Raw genomic sequence first — 27,367 nt, forward strand, 5'->3', positions numbered from 1 at the left:
AAATTGGTGCAAGTCTGAATGAGTTTAGTGTGAGTCTGAGTTTGTGTAACTCTCATATTGAGAGGCCTTAAGTAGGTTTAACTAACTTAGTTTCCCTCTAGGATTACATTTCCTTAGAGTCACCTCAGAATTTGACTGTTTGTTTCACAGATTGTATCCAGGAAATTTCTAAGCCTGTAATGAAACTCTGCTATAGTCATCTAGGTCTTTAGTTGACTGAGTCTATAGGGTTGTCTTCACTATGAGATATATCAGTGTTGCTGTGTTTGATGCAGCAGCCATCAATTTTGCTGGTCTGATGAAGACATGATAAATTGATGCAAGAGCACTCTCTTGTCGACTTCAGTATTACCCCTCCCCAAAAGGCTGAAGCTATATCGATGGGAAAGCATCTCCCATTGACATAGCGCGGTGTACACAATACTGTAAATTGATCTAAGCTATGTTGATTCAAATTACATTTCTTACATAACTTAACTAGCATAATTTAGATCAATTTACCGCATTAGTGCAGAACAGGCCTATATTTGTAACAGGGACACCTGTTTATACTTGTATTAGGATTTTCAGAGACAGATGATGCAACTCTCAAACTTCCACATGTAACATGTAAAGCAGCTGAGGAACATCACATCTGCTGCTGATCTCTCTCAAAATTCTGCTTCCAAGATCCTGATTTATTTGATGTTCTTCCCTGAGTGAAGAACCACATCAGCTCTCCAGGAAGATGCCTAGAGCTGAAATGCATACACAATTCTAAATCAGAACTTGCTGTTCCCTTCATGAAACAAACAACAAATTGTAAGATTATTTCATCATTAAAACAATGACCACATACCAAGTCCTTTCAGCTTTGATACTTGGAGGACTTATTTATGCTGATGCAGGATTTGGGGAAGCATAAGAGAGATCGGAGTTGGCATTTCTACCACCCATCTTTACATTTTCTCATCCTCCATCTCACCGCTTGTAACCACTTTGTCTGCCACAAACAGATTTTTGTGTCACAAAATATAACTTTAATGAAGATTGACTATATATTGTGACTGGGTCAGGCCAGATGGCTACAGGAGAGTGATAGAAGGCAGGTATATTAGTCCCAGGTTAAGTAGGTCCCCTTTTCCTGGGTAAAGTAACAGGGAAGGTTCCACCACAATGAAGTACTCCAGTATGACCAAGGTTGGCAGCAACTTTGGGAATGTTGAGGGGATCCCTTCTTTCCTCCACTCACCCTCCCCATCTTACCCTCCTCACCTCCATCCCTGAATGATGCAGTGAAAATCTGAATAAACATGAACAGTAGGACATTTGCTGTTCTGGATCAAAAAGTGTCTAAACAAAGCATTTTGACATTTTCTCAAATTAGACTTTTTCTGGATTCCATTCTGTGAAACAAGAAAACTTTTCCAAAACCATGGAAAACAAATTCTGTAGTTCCAGCCAGCTGTAATGATCACCTTCATTGGGACTATTCAAATGTGTAAAGTTAAGCTGATTTGTAACTGTTTGCAGGATAAGCCTCCAAGTTTCATGTGGTTTGGGGTTTCATAATGAAAAGTGCATACCTCTCTCATCTCAGCACATTCAATATAATCGCACTCTACAGAGTTTCAGTGGAATATTTTAATCTTTATTATTCCAGGCATTTGAAGATATTAATCTTCAAACAAGAAAAAACATTAAAACCATGCTGGAATTTCTTGATAAAATCTTCACTTATATCTTTGTCTTCGAAATGTTTCTGAAATGGCTGGCTTATGGCTTCAGGAAGTATTTCACCAATGCCTGGTGTTGGCTTGATTTCCTAATTGTAGATGTAAGTATTGCATTTGAACAATTCTGTGAACTGGATACAGCAACAAAATGTTCACTCTTCTTTTTTGGATGTAGCTTGAAGGGGAACTGATTTTTAGAAAGTGCTGAGCACCTATCATCTGAAAATCAGGACTCTTCAAGTTGTCTGAATTTGGGCAATGAAAATCATTAGTCTGTTTAAAATTTTGGACTCAAAATTCCTCCATCGTTTATAATCTCAGGTAGCATTAATAACTCAGATAAATACATTTGTTTTGTTAAAATGTATTGGGTGAAATCTTGGTACTATGAAAGAGAATGGATATTTTACTATTAACTTCAATGGGGCCAAGATTTCACCCATTATTTTTTAATTGTCAGTGTCCATTTAAGATGCATTTCTACTTGTGCTATACAGGCTATTTATTCACACTTCCACTGGTAAGATTTTTTTTGTTTTAAGCAAGAGTTTAAAACAAAAGAAGAGGAGGAGGAACAGATGGTAGGATTTCATTAATATTTTGGACTTTTACTTTGTGTCTTCATTCAGGTGTCTTTAGTAACCCTCATAGCTAACTCACTTGGAAGTTTCGAAATAGAAGCCATGAAATCCCTTAGGACTCTCCGAGCTTTGAGACCATTAAGAGCATTGTCACGGTTTGAAGGGATGAGGGTAAGAGTAAATAAAGCAACCATCTAGTGTAAATATCAAGGATGTAAAGTGACAATATTTTATATGGTTTTGTTTTCATTATATTGCACAGCACCACAGTTAAGGTTACATTTAAGAATTCAGATTTAACAGGCGCTTTAACTACCTGTTTTGTAAAAGTCTCATTGAAATGGCACCAAATGAAACACAGAATGAGTACAGTTTGAATTTTTTGTGGTGGATTGGTGAAAAATGGGTTGATACAGAGAATAATAAAAGTTTTAAAATCATCCTTTTTGACAATTTTTCAGTCTATTCTCTCACTTTTCTTTGTACTCCTTTTAGCAAGAACTCTATTACAATCTGTGACTTTTCTTTTACCTACATCATTGTTCTTCATGTGCTAATCATTAAAATACCAGTTGTACATTAGGAGTGTTTGTCAATAGAGCATTTTATAACTTTTTAACCATATTGGAAAATTTAAGCGCACTTATCTATGTTTTAAACTTGGGTAGCTCAGTCTTTTGTAAAGAGTTTTTTTGTCAGTTAGCTTTAGAGTAGGTCTTTTGTTACTATTTTAGTTTTCGTTTTAACATTTAGTTAGGTATTGGTACTGGGTGATAAGCAGCTATGTTGACTTCTAAATCTCCCAGTTTCAAAACATGCCATTTGTGTATTGTTGCTATACCAGCCACATGAAAAGTGTTTTTACTGTCTAGATAAGTGGCATGTTTCTAATAAATGTACAATCTGCTGTTCTTTCAGCCAGTGGTTTCAAATGACCTGGGAGATTAAACTCAGGATGTATCTCCCGGGCAGATCCATGAGACCTGATTCCAATCCTGGTCAGTCAGACCAGTTTGTTTCCAGTATTCCTTCAACAGGAAGTGGTCCTGTGACTCTTAGAAGATCTTTGGCTATGTTCCTGTGGTTGTTAGATCTTTGGCTGAAAAGAGCCACAGATTTCATTCTCCTGGTCCTTCAAGGAAAAAGAAGGCAAAATCACCTTAAACTTCAAAAGGGACTTCAAGGCATAGAAAAGTGCCCTTAGAAGCCCTGAATCATATGACTAAGAGCTCAGAACTGTTAAAGAGAATCTTCTGATTGTTTTGGGCTTCAGTACCACCTCTGAATGTTATGCTACCATCTACTGTAGGTGCTCCATCAGGGCTCATGGATTCAGTACCAAGTGCCCAGGTGCCATTTAAGGTCAAGAATGCTGCCTCCAGGTCTCTTTTCTCTTTAATGCTGCATGTACTGATGCTGATAGTTTCTATAGCTCCAGCTTCGGTACCAGTTATTTCAGCCATACCATCAGATTTAGTTGTATCTGATCTTCCCAAATCACCTCTAGTAACTTATACTGAAAATCCATTATTGGTACTGTATATGGGTGAATCATAAATACTGTCTATCGAACTTCTAACTTTAGGGTCTGAAATTCACTTAATGAAGACTCCTCAAAGTCCTTATTCAGAAGAATGTATATTTTCTTCAGCTTCTGAGGCAAGTTTGGAGGGATCTCCTTCTTCCTCACCTGCCTATCTCTCATCAGAGGTTCAGTTTCAAACTAGACTGCAGCAGTCTTCTTGTAATTATTATGAACCTTTCCTTGCTTCTAGTTTCCTTCTCCTTGGGCAGCCATGCAATTTCCTTATGGGAAAAGATGTGGCTGTACTGGTGCCCTTGGACTCTTCATCAGAGTTATAGGACCCCAACTGCATCTAATTCAAGGCAAAGGTCAGCATAACCTGAGCAGTCAGAATGTCACCCTCACACAGCAGCAGGTTTCCTCTGATACATTTCTCCAGGTACCAGAGACGCATCAAACCCCGGAGAAAGAAGCATAGGTTCCAGTGGAAGAGAAACACAAACCCACCTGGTTCAAGTACACAACCAGCTTCATCATCAAAATATCAGTTTTGAAGGAACAGTTGAGGGTTTAAAGCCTCCCCATTGTTTAGCCTGCCAGCTACAACCGTTTTCCCATCTCCCCATTCTGACACACATGTGAGTGAATTATCACAGACAAATGAGTTTTGGAGATTGTTATATACCCCCCTCCTTTCCATCCTTTTCTCCCTCCCTCTTTAGGAACCCTTCCCATGAACTCATACTAAGACTGGACATAAACTACCTCCTGTGCTTAGGAGTAATAGAGCCTGTCCCAGCGCTACACAGGAGGAAGGGTTTCTATTCAAGTTACTTCCTCTGACCAAAGAAAAATGGAGGGTGGATACTGATTTTAGATCTAAGACTCCTAAACAAACTTGTGCAGTGCCAAAAATTCAGGATGGTGACTCTGGCAGCAATAGTTCCTTCATTAGACTGAGGGGATTGATTTTAAGTCCTTGACTTACAAGACACACTTCCATACACCCAGCTCACAGACAATACTTGCATTTTGTGATAGGTCAGGATCACTTCCAATATCATATACTTCCTTTTGGTCTCTCCTCAGCTACAAGAGTGTTCTCAAAGGTTCTGGAGATGCTGGCTGCTCACTCTCATCAAGAGGAATGGTGGTTCTGCCATACCTCAGCAACTGGATGTTCAAAGCTGTTTGGGGAAGTGCTATTGGCCTCCCAGAGGGCTCTCTCACTGTTCCTACAGTTAGGCTTCCAGACCAATGTCAGGAAGTATGTGTTGACTCTTATTCAGAAAATACACTTAGTTGGGGCATCTTTGGATTTGCTGACTGCTAGGGCCTATCTTCCCATAACCTTAACAAACCTCATCAAGATTATTCAAGTGAGCCTTCAGTCCTCAGTGAGGTTCTGTTTGCAGCTCCCTGGGTCATATGATGGCTTGCATTTTCATCACATATCATGCAAGATTGCACCTTTGCTGCTTTCAGGGGTGGCTCAGGACAGTGTATTCGCCTCACAGACACAGCTTAGCCAAACAAACAAGTTTCTGTTCCATGCCAGATAAAAGATGCCCTAGAGCAGTGGAAGGATCACCACAATGTTGGGATTGGCATTGCCTTTCTTCGGTCAATGCTGATGGTAACCATAATGACAGATGCATTGCTACTCAAATCCAGGAGGGAAACATCTCTGTGTTCATACTGTCCAGGGCAGATGATCACCTCAGGAGACCAGTCTCCACAACCACCTGCTGGAACTAAGGGCAGTCAGAAATGTCTGTCTCTTCTTTTTTCCTCTGATCAGAGGGAAGTCAATCAAGATCTCGACAAACAAAGTAGCCTCCATATTTTCTATCAATTGACAGATCCCCTGTCTGTGTGTTGAAACAATTAGGCTATACACCAATTCCATAACTTATCATATTCACGTTTCGGCAATGTACATTTCTGGAACACAAAGCTCCACAGCTGATGTTCTCAACAGACACTTCTCCCAGGACCATGAATCGGCGGATCCTAGATGACATATTTTGAATGTGGGGACATCTGGAGGTGGATCTTTTTGTCTCAGCCACAAACAGGAAGTGTTGTTTGTTCTGCTCAAGGAAGGGCCTAGGCCTTCAGTCTTTGGCAAATGACTTTCTCCTTCCTTGGACAAAGGGCCTGTGTTACACATTTTCCCCCAACACATCTGATTCTAAAAGTGATGGAAAATATAAGGCAGGACAAGGATAAGGTAATCAGGATAATCTCTACGTGACTGAGACAAGCATGGTAGCCTTACCTGGCTTGACTGTTTCCTTGTCTGATGGTCAATCATCATGCTTCCCTCATTTTCTCTCTCAAGATGTGGGATAAGTGCTTCATCTCAACCTAAAGATTCTCCACCTCAGGGCATGGTTCCTCAGTGGTTCATGGGTATAGGGTCTACCTGTTCAATAGAGGTTCAGCAGAAAAGAACCTACCCATAGTACTTCAGAAGTGGAGCAGGAGCTGTTGCTGTGAATATAGCAAATTACCCCTGAATCGTCCTCACTTCCACTTATCCTGGATTGCCTGCTACAACTGAAGAAAGAAAACAGGCTTAACAAGTAATTTGCTTAAGATTCATCTAGCTGCAATATCAGTCTTCCATTCTCTAGTGGAAGGGTTCTCAATATTCTCTCACCCCACAACTGTAAGGTTCACTAAAGGACTGAGGAACCTCTTCCCTCAAAGCCCCTGCTCCAGTCTGGGTCTTAAACTAGTTCTCAGAGGTCTCACAGGGCCTCCTTTTGAACCTATGGTGACCTGTTAATTCCTATACCTATCTATGAAGATGGCCTTTTTAATAGCCATTGCATTGGCATGAAGAATTGTGGAAAACGGGGTCTTAATGGCAGATATTCTCTTTATAATATTCTTCAAGGATAACATTTCTCTATGTCCATTTCCCAAATTCCTTCCTAAAGTACCATCTGGGAATGAACAGCAGGGGATGGATCATTTGATTACCTGTTCTGTTCATTCCCTCTGAAGCACCTGGCATTCACCATGTCAGAAGACAGGATATTGGGGTAGGTGGACCTTTGGTCTGATCCAGTATGGCTCCTCTTATGTTCTTAGCTGAGTTTAATATGAACTAGACCAGTGGCTCTCAAACTTCTTTCTGGTGACCCCTTTCACATAGCAAGCCTCTGAGGTGACCCCCCCCCTATAAATTAAAAACACTTTTTAATACATTTAACACCATTATAAATGCTGGAGGCAAAGTGGGATTTGGGGTGGAGGTTGACAGCTCATGACCCCCCATGTAATAACCTTGTGACCCCCTGAGGGGTCCCAACCCCCAGTTTGAGAACCCCTGAACTAGACCATACATTTACCATTTTCCCCCCAAAACCACATAACTCAGGTCAGGAAGCTTCTTTCCATACTTTAGATGTCAGAAGAGCACTGCCTTTCTATCTTTATAGGACCAAATTATTTCAGAAGTCTTCTAGACCAGTAGTTCTTAACCAAAGGTGCAAGTGCCTCTGGGATACTCAGAGATCTTCCAGAGATCTATTCATCTAGATATTTGCCAAGTTTTACAACAGGCTACATAAAAAGCGCTAGCAAAGTCAGTACAAACTAAAATTTCATGCAAACAATGACTTGTTTGTATTGCTCTATATACTATACACTGAAATGTAAAAACAATACATATATGCTGATTTATTTTGTAATTATATTGTAAAAATCAGAACATAAGCAATTTTTCAGTAATAGTGAGCTGTGTCACTTTTGTATTTTATGTCTGAGTTTATTCTCAAGTAGTTTCTAAGTTAGGTGACACTTGGGGGTACAAGACAAATCAGACTCCTGAAAGGGGTACAGTAGTCTGGAAAGTCGAATCAGTGCCTTAGGCCATTTGTCTCCTCTGAAGACAGATCTAAGTGTTTCACTGTGTCGTGGAAATGATCACCACCCTGTTGAGTTGATCAGACAGCCTGAGGCTCCTTTATTGATTAATCAGAGAATACATGTGTACACACGGAGAGACGACAGGCCCCCTAGCAAGAGGGAAGTCGCTCTACCTTACAGCAGTGATACCTGGGTTTATAAAGCCGAAAACCGCAAATTATCATATGAACTCATACATCCGATGATACCTTATTTGGCTAATACAATAACATCTTCTAACCATCTGCTAAAAACAATTGCTATTAATATACCGGTTATGAGCTAATTTGCAAGCCTGCTCCTTTGTTACTTTTTACCCATTTTACAGGTTTCGCGATCGTCAGGACATCGACACCTGGTTTTCCACCTACTTGTGGTTACGCTATTGCACGTAGCTCAGGCCTTTTTGAGGAACTTGGGTCCAAAAATACCTATTGGTGTTCCTTTGGTCAAATGATCATGAGTTATATTTTACGCCCACACAAGCAACTTAATAAACCATAATAAACTAAAAGCTGTTATAACTTAACAGATTTTCTGGTTCCCCTTTATCCAATTCTAGTTCCTCTTTTTGGGGCCCTGACCACATCTTTTTGCCTCAGCGTGCCCTTTGTACAGAAAAACAAGTTTAGCAGGAGTTAAAACTCTTGCTTCTAGCTAAGGGCCTACTCTTACTTTATTTTCAGCAAAAAAGCCTGGGGCCTTGGGTAAGGTGGGGTCGGGAGGGTGTCCCTATCAACTGTTTCTACCCAAATACTATCAAGGTGGACTTGGGGATATATCATCACTTGCTATGAGGTTGCTAACGCCTAGTATCCTTGGGTTCTGGTCCACACTACTAGGTCACAATCAACATCTATGGCCTTACTTAAGAATGTTCTAGTACTTGAAATTTGCAAGGCCACTACGTGATCTTCAGTACATACTTTCTCCAAACACTATATCATGCCTCTAGATCCGATGTGGCAGTGGGCAGCCCAGTTCTTTCATCTGTGCCAGACTTTATTCCAAAACTGCCTCTTCCTGAGGATACTGCTCAGAAATCACCTGAAGTGGAACACACGTAGGGATATTACTTGTAGAAGAAGGAAACCCCCCGGTGCAGTAACTGTAGTTCTTCAAGAAGTGTATTCCTACTTGGTGCCCCACTATCTGCCCTCCTTCCCCTCTGCTTTGAAGTTTTCTTGGTGGGACTTCGTGGTAGAGAAGGAACTCAGGGTGGTTCATCCGTGCAGCTCTGTATAACCTCGGCATGGGCCACAACGATGTGTAGAGAATAAGAACAGTTTCAGTCGAAACTGCTAATGAAAATCTCCAGTTGAAGGTATACAGAACTCCTGCACACCTGAAGTGGAGAACCCATAGGAACACACATCTTGAAGAACTACAGTTGCTGCACTGGGTGAATAACCTTTCCTTCTAGACTTGTGGATCTTTACATAAAGCATAGATATGATAGTCAGAGTTCCCCATTGAGTTCTGATGTCCCTTTGTTAATGATTAAACCCTTCTGAGGTTTGCAAGGGCCTTCCATTTGTATCTCTTCAACCAACTTAAATGAGGATAATGGATGCCGCTAAACTAGGTTGAGGTGTGAACTTCCTACATCATCAGACTCAAGTCTCAGAAAGAGCCTCTTCTACATATACATTTGTTAGAACTGTGAGCAATTCATCTTGTCTTGTCTTGATCTGACTAGGACAAGGTTGTTCAAGTCATCAACAATACTGCCACCATTTTTTTCATAGAATAGAATCATAAGACTGGACAGGACCTAGAGAGGTCATCTAGTCCAGTCCCCTGCATTCATAGCATGACTAAGTATTATCTAGACATCCCTGACAGGTGTTTGTCTAACCTGCTCTTAAAAATCTCCAATGATGGCAATTCCATAGCCCCCATGGGCAATTTATTCTAGTGCTTAACCAACCTAACAAGAAGTTTTTCCTCATGTTCAATCTAAACCACCCTTGCTGCAATTTAAGCTCATTGCCTCTTGTCATATCCTCAGAGGTCAGTGAGAACTATCTTTCTCCCTCCTTGTAAAAACCTTTTATATACATGAAAACTATTATCATGTACCCCCTCAATCTTCTCTTCTCCAGACTAAACAAACCCAATGTTTTCAATCTTCTCTTGTAGGTCATGTTTTCTAGCCCTTCAGTCATTTTTGTTGCTCGTCTCTGGACTTTCTCCAATTTGTCCACATCTTTCCTGAAATGTTGCCACCAGAATTGGATACAATACTCCAGAAGAGGCCTAATCAGTATGGAGTATAGTAGAAGAAATATTTTTTTGTGTCTTGCTTACAACACTCCTACTAATATATCCCAGAAGGTTTGCTTTTCTTTCAACAGTATTACATAGTTGACTCATATTTGGCTTATGATCCACTGTGATTCCTAGATCACTTTCTGCAGTACTCCTTCCTACACAGTCATTTCCCATTTTGTCTGTGTGCAACTGATTGTTCCTCCCTAAGTGGAGTACTTTCCATTTATCCTTATTGCATTTCATCCTATTTTCTTCATTCCATTTCTCCAGGTTGTCGAGATCATTTTGAATTTTAATCCTATCCTCCAAAATTCTTGCAACTCCTCCCAACTTGGCAATGTCCACAAACTTTATAAGTGTACTCTCTATGCCATTATCTAAATAATTGATGAAGATATTGAACAGAACTAGACCCCGAACTGATTCCAGTGGCACTTCACTCAATATGTCATTCCAGTTTGACTGTGAACTACTCATGATTACTCTCTGGGAATGGTTTTCCAACCAGTTATGCACCCACCTTATAATAGCTCCATCTAGGTTGTATTTCCCTAGTTTGTTTATGAGAAGGTCATGTGAGATTGTATCAAAAGCCTTACTGAAGTCAAGATATACAACATCTCCTGCTTCCCCCTATCATTATCATTTCAATTTATATTCTGGTTATTTAACAGAATTTGGGTTGAATTTGGGGAGAAGCTGCTAACAGAAAGTTATGAGGTAATGCATTTCTCATTCTGTTGTACAGCTTCTCTCCTCATTCATTGGTAATTCATTCCTTATTACCCTGTCAAAGAAACATAAATGGACAAGAGAAACAAGGTAAAAACCCTTATGTCAAGAAGTGCAACTTCTTTGGGAATGGTGTATACAATATCAGATGTCCCTGAAAACAGTTCATCTACCAGGTCTTTTGAATGCTCATAGAGTTTTCATCAGACCATGACCGGTTTCCGAAGAGATCTGTGGTTCTTAAGAATTCCAGAATTGGGGTCAGCCTCATGTGGATCTGCTTGCAACAAAAAGTGTCAGAGGTATTGCACAAAATCAGGGATCTGTCCAGGCTCTGTAGCTGACATGTTCATCATCTAATGGTCTGTAGGCCTTCATTTTGCTTACCCTCCCCTGATTCCAAGAACATTAGTGAAGCTCGAGCAAGACTCAGCTTACATGATTCTCATTGCACCAGCATGGCTAAGACAGTACTGGTTTCTGAAACTCTTCAGATTGTCAATAAATTCACTGATCACCCTTTCTCTGCTTCCAAACTTGATACACAGAGCAAAGAGAAAATTCTTTGTCTGGACTTGTCATCACTACATCCAAGAACAACAGTTGCAGAACAGGTTAATAACCATTTTTTTCCTGCATATTATTCTACTGTAATTAAACTCTGCTTTATCATTTTCCCCCCACCCCCACTTCTGGGATTCACTGCTTGCTACTTCCCATTAGCAATGAATGAAGGGAGAAACTGTACAACAGAATGAGAAATTTCTTAACTCATAACTTCCTTTCTTTTAGCAGCTTCTCCCCAAATTCTGTTAGATTTCAATTTGTATTCTGGTACTTTTTCTCCAAAGGGAGATTTAGGCATATTGTGTTAAGGCTAATTTTATAAGTTATAACAAGTCATCTTAATGATAATAATCAATTCCTGGAGTGTTTCCACAGCTGTGGAAGAACTCTTCTGTTGGCCTGAGATGAAGGCTTAGTCCTGGAGCCTCCAGCAACAACACTGGACTGCCTCCAAATTTCATGGAGGGCATTAATCCATTAATAATGAATTTGGAGAGAAGCAGCTAATAGAAAGTCAGTCTATCACGCATGACTGTATAGAGAAGAATAGCTGACATTTCTACCCATCTATGCGATCAGTTAAAGCAGAGAGTCAGTGAATTCTGCTTTTACTCCCTAGCTATGGATGAAAGCACTGATTTAAAAGACATCACCCAACTTCTTATTTTTATTAGAGGTATTGATAAAAACTTTGAAATTACTGAAGAACTTGTTGACATATGCGCCATGACAGGTTGCACAACCGGAAAAGAAATATCCAGTGAAGTGATAAAGTGCATGAATAATAAGTCGGGATTAGATATCACAAACTTGGTGGCCATTTGTACTGATGGTGCTCCAGCTATATGCGGAAAAAATGTTGGAGCAGTTACTCTTCTTGAAGAATTTATTGGGAGACAAATAACCAAACATCACTGCATTATACATCAACAGGTTTTGTGTAGCAAAGTTTTAAAATTTGAGCATGTAATGTAAGTGGTAGTTTCCATTGTAAACTACATCCGTTCTAGAGGACTAAAATATAGGACATTTCTTGAAGGGGTAGACACCGAGTGCTGCGACTTAATCTACTATATGGAAGTGAGGTGGTTGAGTCGAGGAAGAGTGCTCCAGCGTTTCGTTGCTTTGAAAGAGGAGGCCAATAAAATTCCCAGAGCTTGAAAATGAGTCCTGGAATCAAGATCTCTTTTTCTTTTGTGATGTTACTACACACCTGAATGATCTCAACCTTCAGCTTCAGGGGAAAAAATCAACTTATATTTCAAATGTGTGGAGCAGTGAAAGCTTTCAAAATGAAATTGAAACTTTTCAGAAGTCAGCTGTCAAAAGGTGAAATGTGTCACTTTCCCACTTGCACATAGCGTATCCCTCAGCACAAACCCACAGCGACTTAGGAGAAAAATACGCAAAACACATCAATCTATTGATTGAAGAATTTGACAGAAAACTTACTTTGTCTAAAGAAGAAGCAGGGCTGGCTCTACTGTTTTGGCCGCCCCAAGTAGCGTGCCGAATTGCTGCCGTGGATGGCGGTCGCAGTCTATGTGCCATTAGGGTGGCATGCCCGTTTCCACAGCGGTGGCAATTCAGCGTCAGCTTCTGTCTTCAGCCGCGGAAAGCTAAACATAGAAACTGCCGCCTAATTGCCACCGCTGTGGAAGTACGCGTGCTGCCCAATGGCACATGGAATGTCCCCGCTGTTCGTGGCGGCAATTCACCACACTGCTTGGGGGCAAAAACACAGGGACTGCTGCCCCTTGTAGATTGCTGCCCCAAGCACCTGCTTGGAATGCTGGTGCCTGGAGCCAGCTCTGAGAAGAAGACTTCCAGTTGAAGCTGATTGAAGATCCCTTTTCTGTGGATCCAGAGGAAGTGCCACTACATTTGCAGTTGGAGGTTATTGAACTTCAATGTTCAGCAGTTTACTGAAATAAGAACAGAGGAAGCAGCCTGCGGCACTTCTACAAAAGTCTGGAGTATGAAAAATACAAGAATCTTATCGAAGTTGCACTGAAAACGTTCAGCATTTTTTGAAGCACTTACATATGTGAACAAACATTTTCCATCATGAACATGAATAAAAACAAGCAATGTTCTTCTCTGACTGACGAGCATTTGGAAGACATTATGAAAATATCCACTTCAAATATGACCCCTGAATATGACAAGCTTGTTGCCAAAAAGAGATGTAATATCTCTCATTAAATTTTCAAGGTAATTATGAAAAGTACAAATGTTTTCTTTCAATGGAACAGGTGTTTTTCATTTTTCCATGATTCATAAAAAAATTAAAATAATTTAAAAAATTGTTTGCTTTAATTGAAAAATTCTGAATAAAGTATCACCCCTCCCCCACCCCAGACCTTCCTATTTGGCTCACAGCTGTTTCGGCAGGGCGGTGCTGGGGAAGGAGGGTTTGTTTCCGCAATGTGGGCAGCGCTGGGGGTGGAGGAGTTCCACATACTATTACCTGTATATGGCAAGTAAGGTGTATATAGCAAGACATAATCTCTGTATATTACAAATCAGATGTAATATCCTTGTGCTCTATTGACCATAGTTGACCATCCCTCATATCAGTTTTTCTCTATCTGAAGTGTCTGTGGAGAATATGAAGTAAGATGTTGTTGTCTTTGATCACAGAATCATAGTACTGGAAGAGACCTCAAGAGGTCTTCTAGTCCAATCCCCTACACTCAAGGAAGGACCAAGCTTTACCTAGATGATCCCTGACAGGTGTCTGACCTGCTCTTAAAAATCTCCAGTGATGGAGATTCCACAACCTCTCTAGGCAATTTATTCCAGTGCTTAACCACCCTGACAGTTAGGAAGCTTTTCCTAATGTCCAACCTATACTGCCTTGCTACAATTTAAGCCTATAGCCTTCTTGTCCTATCCTCGGAGATTACTGAGGACAATTTTTCTCCCCCTTGAAAACTATTATGTCCCCCCTCAGACTTCTTCTCTAGACTAAACAAACGCAGTGTTTTCAATCCTCCCTCATAGGTCATGTTTTCTAGACCTTTAATAATTTTTGTTGCTCTTCTCTGGAATTTTTCCAATTTGTCCACATCTTTCCTGAAATGTGGTGCCCAGAATTGAGGCCTAATCTGCACAGAGTAGAGTGGAAGAATTACTTCTTGTGTCTTGATTACAATAATCTTGCTAATAAATCCCAGAATGATGATTGCTTTTTTTTTTTGCAACAGTATTACAATCGTAACCCATTATGACTCCCAGATCCCTTTTTGCATTACTCCTCCCTAGGCAGTCTTTTCCCATATGTGCAACTGATTGTTTTTTTTTCCTAAGTGTAGTACTTCACATTTGTCCTTATTGAATTTCATCCTATTTACTTCAGACCATTTATCCAGGTTGTCCAGATCATTTTGAATTTTAATCCTATCCTCCAAAGCACTTGCAACCTCTCCCAGCTTGGTTTAATCTGCAAACTCTGTGTACTCTCTATGACATTATCTAAATAATTCATTAAAATATTGAACTCAACCGGATCCAGAACTGATCCCTGAGGGACCTCACTTGATATGCCCTTCAAGCTTGACTACGAACCTCTGATAACTACTCTCTGGGAACAGTGTTCCAACCAGTTATGCCCCCATCTTATAATAGTTCCATCTAGGTTGTATTTTCCTGATGTATAAAGAGGAAGTGAATTGAAAGGTGATCGACAATTAGACTGTAGGCTACTTGTGATTAATGGTTGGTTGGTTTATGGTGCTTTGTAGCCCATACTGGAAATTATATGAAGTAGGACAAGTAGATGTAAGCAGGTTTCCGAGTGGAGATATAGGGGTAGAATTAAGACTGTCGAACCTTAACTATATATTTTATCCCTGTTTTTATAATCACCATGTTCTAAAAATGTTGTTTTGAATTAAGATATTTATTTACAACTTTAACACAATCTTAAAGATTTTGTCTGGGAAATTCCTTCATTTCTACAGAAGCTATATAGAACTTAAAAATTCTTCCTCCCCGTGTCATTGGAGCATTTAACCCCAGAAAGTGCAAACTTGAATAGTACAATATTTGCGGTTTCTTTTCATTTTGCCTGATGTGATGAAAGGTGTCTAAAACCTGTAAAGAAACAAATATAAGAAAAACTTGCCTGGGTTTAGAATTTAATATGAATCTTAAATGTGCTCACCCAAATATAGCATAAGCTTCATACTACACCTGTAGTCAGTTTGACGCTCCCCCGACTCCTCCCAAAGAAATCCAGTCTCCCACTTTATCTTTAGATATTTCTAGGGTATAACACCCAGTGGCCTGCATGACCCCTCTCTTGCAAAATGTCACCTATGGGAAGCCATCTTACCCTGTTGGCTGTGACCTGTGTGAAGGTAAATATCACCCATATCTTTCTTGTTTGGAGTACAGGGTTTCACTCTGAAGTCCATGGCTGCATTTACTGGAGATCAAAATTGGGACCAGCAATGAGCAGAAGTTCCATGTCTAATCAGGATGTGACAGCTTTGCATTTATTGACTCTTGAGATCATTAGTAGAGATTATGCCTTGAAGCACCTAGTCCTAGCCAGATGTAATAAGATTCACAATGGAAGTTAAAATCTCCATTAAGCATGAGTCAGAATGGGTTATGGTGTTTTTATCTTTTATCATTTTCCTGTGTGAGTTCATTGGAGAGCATAGTAATGGTCTGATTTAACCCACAGAGTTGTTGTTGGGGCATTTCTATATTGAAGCAGGCTCTCTCGGGGATTTGGGTGGCCCATTCCATGGTGCAATCTTCTCCTCTGCCACAGTGATCAACACCCCCCCACAACACACCTTTCGAGATCCATGGGTCCTACCCAGGCCTAGTGTACCTCAGAATGTCCAAATATCAACTGTGTGGGTAATACTAGACAATTACTACACCCTCAAATGAACTCATACAGGAAAATGATATAAGACAGAAACACCGCATGACCTGTGGGTGAACACTTCTCACAAAGTGATCATTTTATTTCTGACTTATCAGTCCTCATCCTGAAAGGAAATCTGCACAACACTTTCAAAAGAGAGACCTGGGAGCTTAAATTCATAACTTTTTTAGATATTTATAATCATGGACTGACTAGAGACACTGGATTTATGCTTATTACAACAATCTATAACCCACGAAGAACCCCCACCCTAGCCGCTTCCCCCCACCTTCCTTTGTCCCCTGTTGCTGGAGGGATGTTAATGGATCACTTCACCTTGAATGGTCCACTGAAATGTGTGTTAATTACTTACACTAAACACTCTGTTACACCTTGTATTTAGCTGTGACATTCTGAGTAGGTTTCTCAGACCTGAAGAAGAGCTCTATATTGGCCCAAAAGCTTGTCTCTCTCACTAACAGTAGTTGGTTCAATAAAATATATTACTTTATATTATCTTGTCCAATAAAACATATTACCTTGTCTCTTTAATATCTTGGAACTGCAGTGAATAAAACATTGCACACAAGGGATTACTTAGTTTTTCAAAACAGTTGAATGTAGTGAGTAGCTATTTAGGGCCATGCTCATGTCTATAATGCCTATAATAATGCCTATAATAACTGTACGCTTTTCTTTCATTTCACTTTTAAGGTCGTTGTAAATGCACTGATAGGCGCCATCCCTTCCATCATGAACGTTTTGCTTGTCTGCCTCATTTTCTGGCTCATTTTTAGTATCATGGGAGTGAACCTATTCGCAGGAAGTTTTGGAAAATGCGTTAATTTGACTGAAGAAAATTCAGAATTAAATAAAAGTATAGAGGACAAACGGAATTGCAGAGCCTATAATGACACCCAAAAAATATATTGGACAAATGTTAAAGTCAACTTTGATAATGTTGGTTCTGGTTATCTGGCTCTTCTTCAGGTGGTAAGTTCTGTTTTCTTTTGCTGGTTGGCACAATGGGCTAGCGTCATGGTGCTGATTTCTCACCTACCTCTGTGCAAGATGGGTAATAGTGGCCCTGCAGGGCCTTCTCTCCCCCTCCAGCCCATGTTCTGACTGGCAATATGGTTAGGCCATGTGGGGCCTCTTACTCTAGTGTACAGACATGTAGGGCCTTGGGATGATCTACAAACTGATGATGTAACCATTTGAACATATGTACTCTGATTTGCAGCTCCTGGGAAGATGACATGTTTGTTTTAATTTCATGAAACTCAAGGCAAAACTCTCTCTCTGCCAGAAATGGGAAGGGGGAAGACAGCATTAGTGGGCTAGTTCCAATTCCCTGAATCTTGGGATCAACACCTGCCCCAACACAATTTAAACTTGTTGTCAGACAGCTTTAGTCTGCCACTGAATTAAGGTCCTTAATGGGTCATACACAAGTGGAGGACTGCTATGGCAGAGTATGCCTGCAGTCTGCATCCTCCCTCTCCTGATATACCCTCTATGCAAGAAGATGGTGGGGCGCAAAGGCCTAAGTCCCATCCGTGTCACAGACATGTCATCAGGGAGATCTCCCCAAACCAGAAGTAAATCTACTGGGCATTTATGGACAGACTGCAGCCCCTTTGCACCAACTCAGTGGCACGAAGATGTTGTAAACAGGCTAAAACATCTGTCCCTGAAAGCTGTATATGATTTTAATCATTTGTCTTTTATTCTAGGCGACATTTAAAGGTTGGATGGACATTATGTATGCAGCAGTAGATTCAAAAGGGGTAGGTCACAAAAATTAAATATTCTCCCCGGTGACCATCTCTCCAGTTTTTAGTTGTGTTTGATAATTTTCATACTTGTTTGTTTTAAGTGGTACAATGTTATAAGTCTTTTCTGTTCATTGCTTTCTTGGTGTTGTCCACTTATAAGACTCCTTGATCTTTATTTCTAGCATCTGATATGCACATTTTGCTTGCAAATGACTTGCAATACCATACTTACAGTTAATTGCTACAGTGAATGTTTTAGAGGGAAACTGCTTTCTGTCAAATTCAAAGCCTACAAAATTATAACTAGGAGCAATCCAGGGTTGAACTAAAGTGGATGACAATCCTTTGAAATAAATTCTCAAATATTATTTTATTTAATATTTATATTTCTGTAACGTCCATAGCCCGAATCAGAATCAGGTCCCTATTGGGTTAGGTGCTATCTGAACACAGAAGTCTCATGTACACAGAGAGTGGGAGGGCAGTTCATGCACAATGAATTTTTGGGCAATAAGTGGTGCATATTAGATAGTACACACTGATGGCATACAGACTATAAACTGCTTTCTGATTCAATATGTATCCATGTGTGTAAACAGCTGGGACTTTCTGTGGAGTAAGTGGTCAGCATTCTGAGTGGATATCCAATGGTGCTTTGCTTCACTGCTGGGCTCTGTACATTCTGGGGCTTCTCCTGCTGCACATTTTGAGATACATAGCAGAAGTGAGTCAGATGTGACTGGAATTCTGGTACTTGGGGTAGGGTTGCCAAATTTATATTTGCGGAAAATCGAATATCTTTTCCCACTCCTCCCCCAAGGTCGCGCACCTACCATGCCCCCTGCTCACTCCATCCCCCCCTCCCTCTGTCGCTTGCTCTCCACCACCCTGCCTTAATCATTCATTTTCACTGGGCTGGGGTAGGTGGTTGGAGTGCAGGCTCTGACTGGGGCGCAGGCTCTGAGATTAAGCCAGAGATGAGGGGTTTAGGGTGCAGGAGAGGGCTCTGGGCTTGGGGGAGCAAGGGGTTCCGAGTGTGGGAGGGGGCTCTGGGCTGGAGCAGGGGGTTGGAGTGTGGGAGAGGTATAGGCTCTGGGTTGGGGGTGCAGGCTCTGGAGTAGGGTCAGAAATGATGCGTTCAGGGTATGGAAGGGGGCTCCGGGCTAGGTCAGGGGGTGGGGATGCGGGAGGGAGTTTGGGTGTGGGATACATGCACGCAAACATTAGTCCTCTCTAAATCGATTTGCAATGAACTTAATATACTTTCAAAATGGATTATGGAATACATATCAATTGGCCAGATAGTGCACATCAAGATTTTCATCATATTGACACAGGCGGTTAATGAGAAATACTCTTTTGCTTATTCCACATTGTGTCATTTGTGTGTACGAAAACATCTAGGCCAAGATTTTCAAAAGCAGAAGAACCTGAAGTTAGACTCCTCATTAAATGGCCTGATTTTCAAGTATTGAGTACTCAACAGATCCTACTGACCTCAGTGAAAACTTGATTGTTTGACACCTGTGAAAATCATGACGAGAAAATCTAATTCAGCTCTCACTGTACTCAGTAATGACTCCATGGACCCCAGTGAAAGTTGATTCAGGCATATATTTAGTTATGATGGATAATATGTTAAACAAATGCATAAAAAGAGAAACATTATCTTGTGTCTTTGTGTGAATATTGAAGTGCGAAAAAACCTAAATTCAGTCTTTTAATTTCTTAGTCTTTAGTTAGTGAAATGGGAGATTTTGCCCTATTGGTTTCTGAGCATAAATGTAATCAATATCAGTCCCAATTACAGGAATCTGTTCTGCACAAAACAATCTTAACAAAGCTTGCAAAGGAAATCAAAACAACAAATAGTTATACTAGACCTTGGGCCAAATTCTCTGCCCATTTACTTCAATGGAAACAAGATAACAGAGAATTTGGCATATTATTTTCAGAAGTTATTTTCAGCTTATCAGGAAGGATAATCAGATTCTAGGCAAAACATTGTTCCTTGTTAAATTGTCATCCACATTGTCTATGGTGTCCTTGGATTTAACTTTAATCACACTACAAATTTAGTCTCCATTTCCCTTTCTCCCCCACCACCACAGAAATGCAAGACCTATGGCTTGTCTATAGTGAGTTAGTGCACAGCAAGCCAGGGTGTGAAACTAGAGTGCAGCAGCTTACTGCATAAAGTTCACCATGTGTTCACTGCTACAGCAGAGTGAAAGTCCCAGTGTGTGGTTTAGCTACAGCAAGCAGGCGCACTGTAGATTCCCACCCTGGCTTGCTGTGTACTAACTCACTGGGTAGATAATCCCTTATTCTTTTGCATTACAGACAGTTTTTTTCTACATTGCTGGTGATGAAGCAAGTTTGATATCCTGCAAGGATCTCTGTGCAGGGGGACCCCTGCACCTATACAGAACTCATTCCAGGACCAGGACCAGGATCATACTATTCTCAGTCAATTTTCATCTTGTTTTTCATTTTTGCAGAAAGAATTGCAGCCACAAAAGGACAATAATATTTATATGTACCTCTATTTTGTGGTTTTCATAATCTTTGGATCTTTCTTCACACTGAATCTCTTTGTCGGTGTCATTATTGACAATTTTAACCAACAAAAGAAAAAGATAAGTACATTGGATATGTTCCCAGGCCCCTGATATATTCCTTATGTGTTATCTTCAAACTAGAGTATGCCAGCAGTACACTGAAGCTCTGAAATATCTATATACATTTATTAGATGGAGTAGCATCAGTACTGAATTTAATAGAGGCAGCATTATAAGTGAAGTGCTTCCCTTTCTCCATACCATTCTCCTATATCCTAGCCATGTAACTCTTGGCTCTTGGGCCTGCGCTGTTCATAAGAGTCTATGAAGCCAGCTGCATGGTTCCATGAATGATACTTCTCCTGCCCTGGAACTGTGCACTGTGGGAACAGGGTCTGAGAGCAGCTCTTGGATTGGGCAGTGGGCCTTAGATGGAGGAAGCAGCAAGATGAGTTGGAGGGGCAGGGAGAAAGATGCTCCTTCCCTCAGATGCCTGAGCTCTTAGCAACCTAATCATTTTCCTGCTTTCTGAGCCACTAGATTGTCACCACAGAACTGTTGCTCTGGGAGATCTTGTTAACTTGCTGCACTGTCTTGGGCCTAAAAAGGTATTAGGAGAAGGGCTAGCAAGAGATGAAAGGATAGAAAAAGAAAGAAATGTTGGATTCCAATAATTTAGATGCTTGCATGACAGTAATGTTTCTTTCTCATCAAAAATAACAGTAGCATTGTCTCCATATACTTAGGTGGACAAGACATCTTTATGACAGAAGAACAGAGAAAATATTATAATGCAATGAAAAAACTGGGATCCAAGAAACCCCAAAAACCTATCCCAAGGCCATTGGTGAGACCACCTGAGTTCTTCCAACTAAAATATCTCTAATCGGTGAAAATCCATAGTAAAATTCACTAAATCCACTGAAAAATATGACTATATATACAATATACCTGTTTATTTCCATTAGTCTACAATGTTCATAGTCTTAACCCTGCACCAAGAAATTGTCATTGATTATAAAGATTATACAGACTAAATATTTATGAAGGTCAATGCTGAAATATTGTTTTATATATTTATTCTCAAATTGATTATCCTTCAGGATTTGTATAATCTGATATAAATATATAATCTACCTATTATTAAATTAAATAACATTGTAATATATAAAGATTGGAGCTATCCACTAGTGAGTATGTACATTTATTTTACATAGTTTCTAGGGATGATTGGGGAGCCCCGGGGAAATAGGAGATGTAATTTCTTGATTTTAGTAAGGCTTTTGATACAGTCCCACATGACGGTTCTAATAAGCAAACTTGGGAAATGTGGTTAGGGTGACCAGATGTCCCTATTTTATAGGGACAGTCCAGATTTTTGGGTCTTTTTCTTATAAAGGCTCCTATTACCCCCCTAATCCCCTGTCCCGATTTTTCACATTTGCTGTGTGGTCACCCTAAATGTGGTTTAGATGGAATTACTATAAAGTGGGTGCAAAACTGGTTGAAAAACATACCCTAAGATTGGTTATCAATGATTCGTTGTCAAATTGGCTGGACGTATCTGGTGGGATCCCAGAAGGATCTGTCCTATGTCTGGTACTATTCAACATTTTCATTAAATGACTTAGATAATGGAGTGGAGAGCACTTACAAGATTTGCAGATAATAACAATCTGGGTAGGATTGCAAGTTCTTTGGAGGACAGGAATAAAATTCACAAATACTCCAATAAATTAGACAATTGTTCTGAAATCAACACAGTGAAATTCAGTAAGTAAAAGTGCAAAGCACTACACTTAGGAAAGAAAAATGAAATGCACAAATAAAAAATGGGGAATAACTGGCTGGGCAGTAGAACTGCAGAAAAGGGTCTGGGGATGACAATGGATCACAAATTGAATATGAACCAATAGTGCGATGCTGTTTGTGAAAAAGGATAATATTTGGGTTATATTGTTTTGCTTTGCTTGGCACTCGTGAGGCCTCAGCTCAGGTGTTGTGTCCAGGTTTGGATGCCATACTTTAAGAAATATGTGGACAAACTGGTGCCTGGAGGAGAGTAACAAAAATGATTAAAGGTTTTGAAAACTGACCTATGGGGAAAGGTTAAAAAAACTGGGCATGTTTAGTCTCGATAAAAGAAGAGTGAGGTGGGACCTGATAGCGGGTTTTCAAATATGTTAAGGGCTCTTATAAACAGGACTGTGATCAAATGTTCTCAATGTCCACAGTAGGCAGACAAGAAATAAACAATTTAATATGAAACAAGGGAGATTTAGGTGCAATATTAGAAAAAACTTTCTAACTATCAGTCTAGTTAAGTTTTGGAATATGTTACCAAGGGAGGTTGTGGACTCTCCATCATTGGAGATTTTGAATAACAGGTTAGACAAACATCTGTCAGGGATGGTCTAGGTATACTTGGTCCTGCCTCAATGCAGGGGGATGGACTAGATGACTTCATGAGGTCCCTTCCAGCCCTACATTTCTATTATTCTATGCATGCCTACATTCTCATAATGAATACTAAATACTCTTTTTTTTTTATCCTACAGAACAAATACCAGGGGTTTTTATTTGACATCGTAACATGCCAAGCCTTTGATATTATCATCATGATTCTCATCTGCCTTAACATGATCACTATGATGGTGGAAACTGATGATCAAAGTATAAGGAAGACGGACATTCTTAACAAAATCAACATACTCTTTGTTGCCATCTTTACTGTAGAATGCATCATGAAATTATTGGCCCTAAGACACTACTACTTCACCAATGGCTGGAACATTTTTGATTTAAGTGTTGTCATCGTGTCCTTTGTTGGTAGGTAAAAATACGCAAACATTTTCTTCACTATCCCAAATTTAGTTTTCATAAAAGAAAGTGAGTTGCAATTGGCTACTTGGCCAAAAACTGTTGCTGAAATGGGACCCAGGATTTTAGAAACAAAGTTTTGGGGAAAGTAGTCAAAATAGATTGTTTTTTTTAAAAAAGAGAGAAAGAGAAGAAAGGTCAGAAGAATAAATACCAACAAATGTATTCAAAGTAGCACAGAACAGGAATTTATAAACTTTCCCTATTGTTTTAGCTTATCTTTTAAAAGGAACTACTTTTTATAGTGGAAGGATATATTGTATACAATCTCTGATAGTGTTCTTTCTCTTACTGTTAGAAAAGTTGTAAATGGAATGCACCAGGTTATAATAAGTATTATACCTTGGTCTCATAACACTGAAAAGAGAATTCAGATGATTAAGTTAATAATTTTCTGTGTTAATTAGGGGTTATTTTATGGATGTGAAACATTTTAACATGTTAACATGTTAACTAAATGTTAACTAATTTTACTAAAATTCAGATTATTTTTTTTCAGACTTCAAATTATATAATCTTTTTTCATGTGATATCATGACCTGTAATAATTTTGTTTCATGAAGAAATATTTTGCCATTTTTAAAGCATATACAATACATTCACATTGTAAAGGAGACTCAGTTGCAAAAATTGAAATTAAAATATAGCAACTTTAGTTGATAAATCCTGAATAACGATATGGGAATATTCAAAATCCTAATATTTGTAGATGTCATACAATTTTCCAACAATTCTTGGGAACAAGCACATTATCTTTGACAATTTCTCTTGTTAGAGCAATCTTTCTATATGGAAAAATCTTCATATCATCATGTCATTTTATTTGACAGTCTAATTTAGACTAAAATTATCTTGATTCTCCTCTCATACTGGTGGAAATCAGGAGTCATTCAACTGAAGTCAATGGATTAACACTAGAGCAGTGGTGGGCAACCTGCAGCCCGCGGAGTGCACATGGCCTGTCAGGGTAAGCCGCTGGCGAGCCGTCAGATCATTTGTTTACACTTGCACGGCCGCCCGCAGCTCCCAATGACTGCGGTTCGCCGTTCCTGGCCAATGGGATCTGCGGGCAGCTGTGCAAGTGTAAACAAATGGTCTGGTGGCCTGCCAGTGGCTTACCCTGATGGGTCGCATGCGCTCCGCGGGCCACAGATTGCCCATCACTGTCCTAGAGTAACAGAGAGGAGAATCAGGCCCAAATTTGTTGCGTTTAGTTTGAAGGGAGTTTAATGCAGAAATGGAGTGAAGAGCTGGAATAAAATTTCTGTTCTACTAATTTAACTACTTCTAAAGCAAATACAGGCACAAGTGATAGCAGAAGGTATATGAGGAAGGAAAATATCTGCTCTCCACATAATTAGCCCCATTTAGTGTGGCAGTATGAGTATTGAGAGAAAGGTATCCAAACCTCTTTCTGATTCCACTTTGGTGACAGTGGTGAAAAATGGAGAGCAAAGAAGTGGGTCCCCATAAAGATTAGAGATTTAAGAAAAAATCTCCCTTAAAAGAGAAGTATTTCTCTATAGTGCACCTTGCCACAAGGAATTCCAAGAAAATAGCAGAAATAAATAGACTTAAAGGGAGAGCAAGAAAAAGAAAACCCTTTTGCATTATGGGGAGAAAAAAGAGTACAGATATTTACATCAAGCCTTTTCCAGACATCAGCTGGTTGATTACCTTTTTTTATGTTGTCATATAAGTCTAGTTGGAGCTGCAGTGGGACACTTTAGGAAGCCCTGAATGAATTTAGTCTTTCCTTGTGTAACACCACCTCTGGACTGGTCATCTGCAGTGGCTGAACCTTGGGCCCTTGGATCTAAAAGGATAGACTCTACTTTTAGTGCAAATAAACCTTGTCCATTAGCTTAGAGTAACAGACTAATAAACCTCTATGTGTGGTCATGCCACTAGAAAGGGACCAAAAACCTCATTGTTAGCATGGATTACACTGTTGTTTACTTTCTTTTTCTCTGTCTGGTTTCTTTGGCCTTCATCACCACAGTATCTAAGCACTGAATGCCTATGACTCTGGTGTCATGTTTTGGTTTTTTTTTTATATAAGCTTTGTTTTTTCAACATTTAGAGCCAAATGTTAAAATACACTTACATAACCTGCCCCTACAAAAAATATACATGTACCAGTGGTTGTGCAAAATGATGCACATAAAATACCTACTTGTATGTTTTCCTTGTGCAATAGTTCATTTACAGATTTTAGGGGTGCAACATACATAGTACTCCAGTGTTTGAAAAATATTGTCCATTGGGGTCTGTTGTTTTAATTTCAAAACTTTTACAGATAAGCCATATAACTTTTTTAAAATGTGTACCTTTTCCTTTCATAATCAAGATCCATCAGTGCTAGTACATTTTTACTGATACTATTATGTTTTTCAGTTAATAATTAGCAAAAATTAGGAATTCTAACTGATTATTCATTTCTGTTTTTAGGCACTATGCTCTCTGGCATTGTTAACATATTTGAAAATTTTTTCTCACCTACACTCTTCAGAGTCATTCGCTTGGCTCGAATTGGACGAATACTAAGACTCATCCGAGCTGCCAAAGGAATTAGAACTCTCCTTTTTGCCTTAATGATGTCCCTTCCTGCTCTGTTCAACATTGGCCTCTTACTTTTTCTGGTCATGTTTATGTATGCCATTTTTGGCATGGCTAACTTTGCTTATGTTAAGTGGGAGAGTGGAATTGATGACATGTTCAACTTCCAAACCTTTCCTAACAGCATGCTCTGTCTCTTCCAAATCACAACATCTGCTGGCTGGGATGGTCTTCTCAGTCCTATTTTAAACACTGGACCTCCGTTTTGTGATCCAAACATAAAAGGTATTGTGGGAGAATGTGGTAAACCTGCTGTGGGTATTATTTTCTTTGTAAGTTACATCATTATATCATTTCTCATTGTTGTAAACATGTATATAGCTGTTATTTTAGAGAACTTCAATGTTGCCACTGAGGAAAGTACAGATCCTCTAGGTGAAGATGACTTTGATATGTTTTATGAAGTCTGGGAGAAATTTGATCCTGAGGCAACTCAGTTTATTGGGTATTCGGCACTTTCAGACTTTGCAGATGCTCTGGCAGAACCTTTACGTGTAGCCAAACCAAACAAAATTAAGCTCATAGCAATGGATCTTCCCTTGGTCAGTGGAGATAGGATCCACTGTTTAGATATTTTGTTTGCTTTCACTAAACGGGTGCTAGGAGAATCTGAGGAGATGGATAAACTAAAAGTACACATGGAGGAAAAGTTTATGGCTGCCAATCCATCCAGACTTTCTTATGAACCAATCACAACCACAATCAGACACAAACAAGAGGAAGTTTCTGCCATTATTATCCAGAGGGTTTACAGGAGTCATTTGATGCAACGTTCCATGAAGCAGGCCTCTTTTTTATACCGTCATAGAACCTGTGATGCTGATATCCTTGAAGATGCTCCAGAGAAAGAAGGCCTCATTGCATTCATGGTGAATGAAAATTATGGTAGAAATTTAGACAAGTCAGAAACTGTGTCCTCAACATCTTTCCCTCCATCCTATGACAGTGTCACTGGGACCACTAATGAGCACCTTGAGGTGAAGATGGCAGACTCTCCGCAAAGTGTTGAACCTACCAATTGTCCACTATCTGCAGAGAGAGAAAAGGAATCAATTGTTTAATTTTTTGTTAAGAATGCTTTAAAATATTGTTCCCAGCATGTAATGATGTAAATATACAGCAATCAAAGCAGCTTTCTTATTAAACATTAGTTGCAAAAGAAACAGTGGTGGTTTTACCCTTAACTGCAGAAGCTGGTAAGGTATTTTGACCCTGCTACATTCAACTTTGCTTAATGTTTATATTTATATATGAACAGGAAGAATCTGTATATGGTTACAGCCATTATATCAGTGGCAGTACCAAGTTAAGGCAGAATCCTTAGTG

At 39.7% G+C, this 27,367-nt stretch overlaps 1 protein-coding gene across 2 annotated transcripts in view; it reads left to right on the forward strand.

Annotated features, from left to right (window-relative positions):
- Positions 1–27,102, forward strand: part of LOC127045479 (sodium channel protein type 5 subunit alpha-like) — a 93,690-nt gene extending 66,588 nt beyond the window's left edge. For both annotated transcript variants that reach the window (XM_050941522.1, XM_050941521.1), the window contains 8 exons: positions 1,643–1,816; positions 2,345–2,467; positions 16,918–17,196; positions 17,940–17,997; positions 20,487–20,624; positions 21,289–21,389; positions 23,101–23,371; positions 25,874–27,102. In XM_050941522.1, coding sequence (XP_050797479.1) covers positions 1,643–1,816; positions 2,345–2,467; positions 16,918–17,196; positions 17,940–17,997; positions 20,487–20,624; positions 21,289–21,389; positions 23,101–23,371; positions 25,874–27,102 — 2,373 coding nt within the window. The remainder of the gene's footprint in view (positions 1–1,642; positions 1,817–2,344; positions 2,468–16,917; positions 17,197–17,939; positions 17,998–20,486; positions 20,625–21,288; positions 21,390–23,100; positions 23,372–25,873) is intronic.
- The last annotated feature ends 265 nt before the right edge of the window (positions 27,103–27,367 follow it).

The sequence above is a fragment of the Gopherus flavomarginatus genome, chromosome 2 (genome assembly GCF_025201925.1).
Source record: "Gopherus flavomarginatus isolate rGopFla2 chromosome 2, rGopFla2.mat.asm, whole genome shotgun sequence".
NCBI classification, from domain to species: domain Eukaryota; kingdom Metazoa; phylum Chordata; order Testudines; family Testudinidae; genus Gopherus; species Gopherus flavomarginatus.